Source organism: Diabrotica virgifera, chromosome 2, assembly GCF_917563875.1.
Source record: "Diabrotica virgifera virgifera chromosome 2, PGI_DIABVI_V3a".
Classification (NCBI taxonomy): Eukaryota; Metazoa; Arthropoda; class Insecta; order Coleoptera; family Chrysomelidae; genus Diabrotica; species Diabrotica virgifera.
In genome coordinates this window covers 21,082,583-21,092,059 of record NC_065444.1, presented here as the reverse complement: position 1 = coordinate 21,092,059, position 9,477 = coordinate 21,082,583, and the positions used below count along the sequence as shown (strand labels likewise).

General features: G+C 34.0%; 1 protein-coding gene across 2 annotated transcripts; it reads right to left on the bottom strand.

Moving 5' to 3' along the window:
* Nucleotides 1-477: 477 nt before the first annotated feature.
* Nucleotides 478-8,293, bottom strand: LOC114326488 (uncharacterized). 2 transcript variants are annotated; one of them, XM_028274883.2, is made up of 4 exons: nucleotides 8,063-8,293; nucleotides 4,259-4,304; nucleotides 3,756-4,001; nucleotides 478-706 (listed from the first exon to the last, which is right to left on the bottom strand). In XM_028274883.2, exons 1-4 carry the CDS (start codon nucleotides 8,183-8,185, stop codon nucleotides 690-692), a joined length of 432 nt encoding a protein of 143 aa, XP_028130684.1. In that variant the 5' UTR covers nucleotides 8,186-8,293; the 3' UTR covers nucleotides 478-689. The 2 variants fall into 2 exon arrangements, with proteins under 2 accessions (XP_028130684.1, XP_028130683.1); XM_028274882.2 differs by having other exon boundaries at nucleotides 3,756-4,007; nucleotides 8,063-8,292.
* Nucleotides 8,294-9,477: the final 1,184 nt, after the last annotated feature.

Sequence of the window (9,477 nt, the reverse complement as noted above, 5' to 3'; positions counted from 1 at the left end):
TCTTCGTGGGGTGCCTAGTGACCGTTTACCCTAGGCGAATGCAAAGAAGTTTTCAAGGCTTCTTTAGGTCTGTTGTTAGAGCTAAGACGTGCACAAAACGTATCTTTTGCGGAGAGAACCGGTTCTATCCTGTTGTTAAGTAATGCGAATTTATTGTTAAGTAATGCGAATACATACCTTGTATTCAATAATTGAAGCAGTTTGAGAAGTAGTATATCCCATTTGCCAGACAATACACTCAGGAGATTAGTTCTTTTTCTAACCCTATCTAGGGTGTCTCTAATACCCTACCTATGAGGGAGTGTTTTAGGGGAATCCCGGGAGTAGCAGTGGCTTCATTTTTGATCTCTTTGGGATTCCAAAATGACATTCTCAGCAAAATTCAGCTTGTTTTTGGAGATCAAATTTCTGACATCTGGACTGGAGTTGCTATTTATTTTGAGCACGCTGTTGTAATTAAAAAGAGATCAGAAAAAATAAGCCTTGTAGTAAAATTTATTGGTTAAACATTATTACAGATAAATATCGGATTATATAAGTACACCAAAAATGTAACTATTTGTTGCAATTATTGCAATAAAGTTATTAAGTATGATCAGTATCTATTTGTTGTTTCAAGTTTCGTTTATATTCTTTACATTATCTGCACATAAAAATGGTCACCTTTCATCTAGTTATGACAGCATCGTTTAAAATCTACTCATCACTACAAAAAATTTATTATTAATTTTTAAATAATATACATTAAATATAAAAATACAGGAGATAAAGAAATCAATAGGAAGATCAATTTAACAAAGGCCAAAAAAATATGCAGAAACATACACATATTACAAACTTAAAAACAGGACTAAAGGAATACAGTAAAGCAACTGACAAATGGGACTAAATGCACAATAATTTGAAGGAACACAATTTGACGAAAATAATTATGCAAGAAGTAGCGAAATGCCGGTCACAAATTAAAAAATTACTACAGTTTTTCCAGAAACTGTTTTTGGAAAAATCGCTATTCAACACAGCACTCTAATACCTATACAAAATATATTAAATTAACAATACAGGGTGAGTCATGAGGAACTGTACATACTCCTACCTCGTATGGAGGCTCCTATGGGGAATAACAAATTACCATTAAAAAGTGTCTGCTCCCATTGTTTAATAATATACAGGGCGAGTTGTTAATTTTTACAGAAATTTGTATTCGTCATAATTTTTGAACGCTAAGATCGATGTGTCTCTTATTTTGGTCAATTGTTACACTATTATCACCCAATCAACTGATTCATTTAAACTAGAAAAAAAATCATGTCCGGCTTTAAAAAGTTAGTTCGCTTTGGTTTTAGAAAAAATTTCACCCTGTATATGAATTTTGAAAACTCTAATAAGAATTTTACAAATTACACAAATAGGCAATTAAAATGGCATATTTATTTTTTCCCCACACGATTACTTAATTTTTTATAAAAAAATCAAATTTGACTATGAATTAAAAGTTTGGTAAAGTGAACCATAGATTTAAAAAAAAATATTTTTTTTGCAAAATTTTTATTTTAACAAATAGTTAATTTATACGTATTTATTAATACTTCCACAGCTTGTGCTATACGTTGTAAATAATAAAACCCTTTTAGCTAATTTCCAAAATTTCAAAAGGAAGAGGTTGTTTTGAATAATACTAAAACATCGCCCTGTATAGTATTTGTTTAGTGATTCATAGGTAGTGTCGTTTTATTGAATTCTCGAGTTTTATTTCAAAAGGCAAAATACAGTAAATTTATTTTTTAAATTAACGAAGAGAAAATACATACACCTATTTCCATAAGTTACATGAAGATGTTGACGAACAGCAACTGAGAAATGTGGTGATGCCCCATCGTGCATAAAGTACATACTTCGGGCGGCTACATTGGCAAGTAGATTCGGCAAACTATTTTGTAAAATATGATAATGCAATTAACTATTTAGATGGGAAATAAGCCACAATTAAATTGAAAAAATAATTTTATTAACGTTTCGACGCCCAAATCGGGTGTCGTTATTATACTTTTTAAAGTAGAAGACTTTAAAATGATATTGCCAATATTTATGAGTTGCATTCCTGGGACGACTTTACTGAAAGATAGTTCATTCGATTACATGAAATCAACCCCAACTCAAGAATGTCAAATAAATAATAAATAGCTTCAGAGCAACATGATAATGCAAAAAAGTACAAACAGTGTAAGAAACACAAATATGTAAATAATAACGAAAAGTCAAATTATGTACTAAAACAACGAAAATGTCAAATTATCATTTTTATACACATACATAGTATTAATACATGGTGAGAAGGTAGTGATGCAAAAAACGAAGGGAAAATATTTCTTTTTGTTTTTGTTTAATTTAGGTTTATTTGTTTATCTCCTTTTTGACAAAGAAATATTATACAGGATGATGTTTTAGTATTATTCAAAACAACCTGTTCCTTTTAAAATTCTGGAAATTGGCTAAAAAGGTTGTATTATTTAAAACGTATAGCACTAGCAGTGGTAGTATTACTACTTATAAATTAAATATTTAAAAAAATTTAATTTTTGTAATAGAAATTTGTAAAAATAAAATTTGTTTAAATCTATGTTTCACTTTACCAAACTTTTAATTCATAGTCAAATTTGATTTTTTTATAAAAAATTAAGTAATCGTGTGGGGAAAAAATAAATATGGCATTTTAATTGCCTATTTGTCTAATTTGTAAAATTCTTTTTAGAGTTTTCAAAAACCGTATACAGGGTGAAATTTTTTTTTAAGACCAAAACCAACTAATTTTTTAAAGCCGGACCTGATTTTTTTCTAGTTTGAATAAATCAATTGATTGGGTGGTAATAGTGTAATGGTTGACCAAAATAATAGACACATCGATCTTACTCTTAAAAAATATTGACGAATACAAATTTCTGTAAAAATTTGCAACTCGCCCTGTATAGATATTATTAAACAATGGGAGTAGACACTTTTTAATGGTCATTTGTTATTCCCCATAGAGGCCTGCATACGAGGTAGGAGTATGTACAGTTCCTCATGACTCACCCTGTATACAATATGAAAATCTTCGTTTTACAAAAATAAACAGATTAGCATCTCCTTTTTGTAAAATCATTTTTAAAACTCAAAATCTTCAAAACTGAAATCAAAAAGCCAGGGAACATAACTTTATATACTGTTGTGAATCACAAACGTCTGATTGCGGACCTGTGACGAAGAGAAATTTGAAAATCCGAATTCACCCCTTTATCGGCAACCTTTTGGAATTTACAAGTCAACAGAAATATCTGAAACTGCCAACGTCACGCCGATTTTGGTTACGCGACGTTGTCAAATCAAACGGGTTTCGAAGATTTTTCGGTTTTTTATTTGTTACCCGTTTCACAGTGAATTTTTTTCTGCTTCCTCCTGTGTAACTTTTAAAATATTGTGTATAATTTCACGGGATTGTGCACTTAGTGTCCTATTTTTCACGCCACTTGTAATATTCAAGTTTATTAAAAAATATTAAATGTATTCTAAATAAACAACTATTCGAAGACTTTTTCTAGCAATGTCTTAAAAGCACTGATTTCGTACACAATACATTTTAAATGAATGTTTACTCTTTGCACCAACGCATTTAACCGAATTCCCCTCTCCTTGATTTGTTATCTGAATTATCATCGAGGTTTCAGATAGGTATTTCTGTACAATTGTACTAAATGGTAATGAATACTAAAAGTTACCTTTATTTATGTCAGGAAGTGTTGAAATTATACCATGAACGTCAAAAACTAGCTTACGTCGGGCATGTTGAAAATCGCTAATATCTTTTCTAATGACCCCCGTTTCGACGAGTTCCATTTGGTCCACTAGTTGATACCTTTGACGAACTGGTGCTATGACTAATCTTTCCCTTTCTTCTTCGTAACCTAGGATCGATTCTATCATTTCTTGTTCCTTCTCTGACATTATTTCCAGTTCAGTTTCCACTGTTGCTAAAAAAACCTTTATGTAATGTGGTAAAAAATTAACAACATATTATCTTAGTACCTACTTATCATAAATTGAAGAAAACATTGACAATTAAGTATATATCAATTAGAATTCCACCATTGTTCTCCACGTGTTTCGATTTATTCAACTCTCATCAGGAACACTTGTATTCGAGTTAAATAACTTATAACACGTGTAGAACAATTGCGGAGATAGTGGAACAGGTTACTTAAAGAAGAAAGAAGATACAAACCTTGTGCTGAACCATTTCCGTCCGATGCATCAGCTCCACCTCCTGCCTGAAAGGTAGAATTAATATTAGTATATCTGAATTATTAAAAAAGTATAACATATTCAGTTAATTGCTCTATTGATAACTATGGTCCAGAAACCATGCCATTAATGTGTGTATGTATGCAGACCACAAACAACCGCACCACAAATGGCTTATCCATGAGTGCCCATATAAAAATTCTCAGGGATGGGCCAAACGTGAAGATTTTGCACATTACAACATTTTGTACACTTCTTCTTTTTCTAAAGGTGCCTATCTTCTGGAGATGTTGGCGACCACATTGACCCATCTTATTCTATTTACGGCAGCTCGAAATAGATCAGTTGACGTTAGACCAGTCCACTTTCTAAGATTGGCTAGCCAGGATATACGTCTATCCTCTATACCAGGGCCTCTACTGCCCTCAATCTTGCCTTGTAGAATCAACTGTAGCAGTCAGTATTTTTCATTACGCATAATGTGGCCGAAGTAAGCAAATTTTCTGTTCTTTATGGTGTTAACCACTTCTTTGTTTTTTCTTAGCCTCTGGAGAATAGTTATATTAGTTGTGTGGTGTATATATTAGACCCTCAACATACGTCGGTAGCACCACATTTCAAACGCCTCTAACCGTTTTATGGCATCTTCTGTCAGGCTCCAGCTTTCAACTCCGTAGAGAAGGACACTAAAGACGTAACATCTAAGACTTCTTATGCATACATTGATACTTAAAGACAAGTTGCACAGAATTTTCCTAAGACTATTAAAAGAGACTATTAAAAGAGTAATTTGGGCGTTTATGTTGGTGTTTTTACTAATGATCATTATTTTTGTCTTCTTACAGTTTAGTTTTAGGCCGTATTTGTTACATGCTTCTACAACATTATCCATGATCCTTTGGAGCCCCTGCACACTATATGCCAGCAATACTGTATCGTCTGCATATCTAATATTATTTATAAGTTGTCCATTTACTGCAATACCTTCTTCTGATTCGTCCAAGGCCTCTCTAAAGATGTTTTCAGAGTATATGTTAAATAATGCTGGTGACAGTATGCAACCCTGTCTAACTCCTTTTTCGACTGTGAAGATTTCGGACAGTTCATTTTCGAATCGAACTGTTGCTTTTTGTTGGAGATATAAGTTTGAGACAAGTCTTATATCCTTACCATCGAGTCCTGATGTTTTTAGGATATCGATTAGTTTTCCATGTGGGACTTTATCAAATGCCTTCTCGAAATCTATGAAACATGCATACACATCGCAGTTGACATCCCTGGCTCTCTGTATTAGAACTTGCAAGCTGAAAAGTGCTTCTCTCGTTCCGAGTCCTGCTCTGAATCCAAATTGAACTTCACTTAGCTGTTCTTCTAATTTGGTGTATATGTGCGAGTGAATGATAGTAAGGAGTACTTTAAGTACATGGCTCATCAATCTAATTAATCTATGTTCTTCACATTTTCTAGCGTTGGCTTTTTTGGGAAGTGGAATGAATATCGATAGTAGCCAGTCTTTTGGTAAGTAACCAGTCTCGTATATGTTGTTGAATAACTTCGTAAGAGCTGTAATTTGGTATGCCTCTAATACACACACCGGCAAAATTAGCCGAACACCTTAAAAATGGGACATGTTTGATGTCGCGAATTTTCTAAACCTGTTGTCCGATTTGAGTGATTCTTTTAGTATGTTATAGCCTTATTAGTTAAGAATATCGGTGTAATAATATTGTTGCTGGACAGGTAAATGTCATTTTATACCGGGTGTTACAATCATACTGTGTTTTTTTCTTAAAGTTCGGAACACTCTGTGGAATATTCTAGCATGTATAAAATACTGAAATTAAAACCAAACTATAGCCTCAGGTTTTCTTAACATTCTGTTTTTTGATTCATTCGCTTGTGTTGGAAAATAAAAAAGTTATGTGCTTTATCAACTAGCCATGCTTTTTATCAATAAATCCTCATAGTAGAGGAGGAAAGTATGCTAAATTTGCAGTTACTCGAGCGTTATGGGGACCTAATGGATTGTGAAGAGTGGGTGCTAAAACCAAAAAAAGTTAAGTTAAGTTTTCCATAAAGTGTGGGACTCTCCATTTTTTAATTTAGTTTTCCATTTCCTCCAATCTTTTTTTCCGATTATAGCGCTATCTATCCATAATTGGAAAAAATTTTGTGAATAAAAGTTGCTTATTTTTACGTCAAGGATCCAAATCTGCAATAAAAATTGGGGGCTCCTATTTAAGATTTTAAAGTAACCCCCCACCCCACCTCTGTGGGGGGTCGTGTTTGGTGCCATTCGGTAGATTTTTGAAAAATATTGAACAGGTGTATTTTGCAGTTTTACGATCTGATGTTCATTTCGCGAAATATCGCAGGGTTCGTATTTAAAATCGTTCGTATTTTTAATTTACCCCCCACCCCTCTCCGTGGGGTGTCACGAGCACCCACGGAGGTGGAGTGGGGGATTTAATTTAAAATTTAAATAGGAGGCTCCAATTTTTATTGCAGATTTGGATTCTTTATGTAAAAATAAGCAACTTTTATTCGACACATTTTTTCGAATTATTGATAGATAGCGCTATAACGAAAAAAAAAAGATTGTTTCAAATGGAAAATTAAATTAAAAAATGAAAAGTCCCCCAATTTATGGAAAACTTAGCTTAACCTTTTTCTGATTTTAGCACATACTTTTCACAATCCAATAGGTCCCCATAACGCTCGATTAACTGCAAATTTAGTATACTTTCCTCTTTCCTCCCCTACTATGAGGATTTATTGATGAAAAACATGAATAGCTGTTAACGCACATAACTTTTTTATTATTTTACATAAGTAAATGAATCAAAAGGGAAAATGTTAAAAAAGCCTAAGTCTACAATCGAGTATTAATTTTAATATTTTACATATGCTAGAATATTCCACAGGGTGTTCCAAACTTTAAGAAAAAAACACAGTATGATTGGTACACCCGGTATAAAATGATATTTACCTGTCTAGCAACAGTATTATTACAACGGTATTCTTAAATAATAAGGCTATAACACACTAAAAGAATCACTCAAATCGGACCAGTGGTTTAGGAAATTCAAGACATCAAACATGTCCCCTTTTTAATGTGTTCGGCTAATTTTGCCGGTGTGTGTAGCTTTAAAATTTCACCATGGACCTCGTCAGGTCCTGGTGATTTCCCATCTTTAATCCGCTTAATGGCCATAGTTACTTCTTCGTACATGTACACTATGGATAACAATATATAGTTTAATGCACCCGAAAGGCTAGAGGGGCCATGCCCTCCCCCCTTTCCATGGGTATGAGCGTCTATGGGCTTATCATATGTTTATAACCATCAAATGTTCTGGTTCGGACATATTAATAGAATGAAACCAAATGGAATTACAAGGCAATTATTAGAATTGGGAAGTAGAAGACGCAAGAAAAGGTCCTCCTAAACATAAGGCAATGGACAGGGATTAACGACATACAATCTCTGATATACATTGCAAGAGTTAATGGAAAATGTGATCGCTAACATCCATTAGTGGATTTGCATCTGAAGAAGAAGAAGTAGAAGAAGAAGTAGAAGAAAAAGGAGAAGGGGAAGACCCAGAAGGAAATTATAGATCAGATCGAAGAACTAGGAATGAATAAAGTGAAAAGTATTGAAGAATTAAAGACGATGGTCAAAAATAGAAATGCATGGAAAAATGGGTAAAGGAAGAACCGGGATCCCATGCTTGAGAGGGCAAAAGGATATGATAAGAAGAATAAGGATTATTATACTCACCGTACTTTTTGCCACCACCACTTTTGATCCTTTTAAGTTTATTGGAATTTCGATGATAGCATTTTTGCTAGGGTCGACAGTGCCACTAGGAATGATTATTTTCGTCCAGTTTTCTTCACACATTTTTTCATCAGTATACTGTTTTAGTTTGAAACACTGAAATTTTGATATTAATTATTCTAGTTAATGTTTGAAAGTTGTTAATATGATAGAAGCCTACTTTTACATGACACTGACATTTTTAAGTATTTCTGTCAAAAATTACATTAATTAGATACACTTGGACTAAAATAATTTCTAATTCACATCATATTTACCTTATTGGCGTATTTTGAATCAATCAACAAAGCCTGCCAATCATGAGACAAAGAGAGACCGAGGAACTTTTCAATCCACTAGACTTAACCACACTTAACTGTGTCGCAAATGGTCGCAAAGCTGCATGATTTGACAAAATATTTAAAATATTTCCTAAGTTCATAAAACATACTGTTCCAAAAACTCTAAAGTGGCTCCTAGATTTCTTCAACCAGATAATGACAATGCAAAGGCTACCCAAACTATTCAAACAAATCAAAGTCATTGCAATCTGCAAACCAGGCAAATACACTTCACTACCAGTGAGAGGATAATCTCCAAGCTTTTGCAATCTGTCAGCGGACAGTATCCCGTAAAAGAAGCCGGATTTATGCCAGGAAAGAACTGCAGTGAAGTTCTTTCTATGATTCCAGTGATTCTAACAAAAGACTCTGCATTACTTCTGCGAAATTTGTCTTCAGTACGTCGTTACATGGTACAGACAGTTCCAGAGCAGCGGTCCTAGGATTGCGTCATGTGGTACTCCTAAAGATATCTTCATTGTGGCTCCTTATATCTTCATGCTCCTGTCCATGAAATAATCCCTCACAAGTTCGGCAGGTATGGGGATATTTCTAATAGTCTGATGATTTTCTCCCAACTCGTGTTCTTGAATCAGCTGTTGATGTCCAGGAAGAGCGTCACCATTCCCCTACTCTTGCATGCTATTTTCTTTCTTACTAACCTGTTTATGGCATTTATGACAGATCTGCCATTTCTCCATATTGGCGAGAGGCCTCCCTTTTCTTCTATTTCGTTTTCGAGCATTGACTTTATGAGGATTTCGAATAGCTTGCCTACTGTATTTAGCAAGCATATTGGCCTGAAAGTACCCAGATCCTCAGTTTTTGGGATGAGTATAAGTTTTGCCGATTTCCATACTGTGGGGAATTTATGTCTTCTAAGGAGATCGTCCATTAGGTTTTTTACCCATTCAGCCTTTTCCTCAATAATGGACTTTGTTGCCTTCCCTGTCTTTAGTGCCTTTCCTGCTTCCATTATCTCTTCCAGTGTGAAGCCATTTGTTGGCGCCTCCTAATATAAGTAATGCCTACTGT

What these genes read in the sequence shown, in the direction of transcription:
- LOC114326488 (XM_028274882.2), bottom strand. Translation starts at nt 8,185, where the DNA reads ATGTGTGAAGAAAACTGGACGAAAATAATCATTCCTAGTGGCACTGTC. An exon ending in TGGTGGTGGCAAAAAGTACG is followed by an intron (nt 4,305 to 8,062) that starts GTGAGTATAATA and finishes TCTACCTTTCAG; the next exon opens with GCAGGAGGTGGAGCTGATGC. An exon ending in CGGAAATGGTTCAGCACAAG is followed by an intron (nt 4,008 to 4,258) that starts GTTTGTATCTTC and finishes AGGTTTTTTTAG; the next exon opens with CAACAGTGGAAACTGAACTG.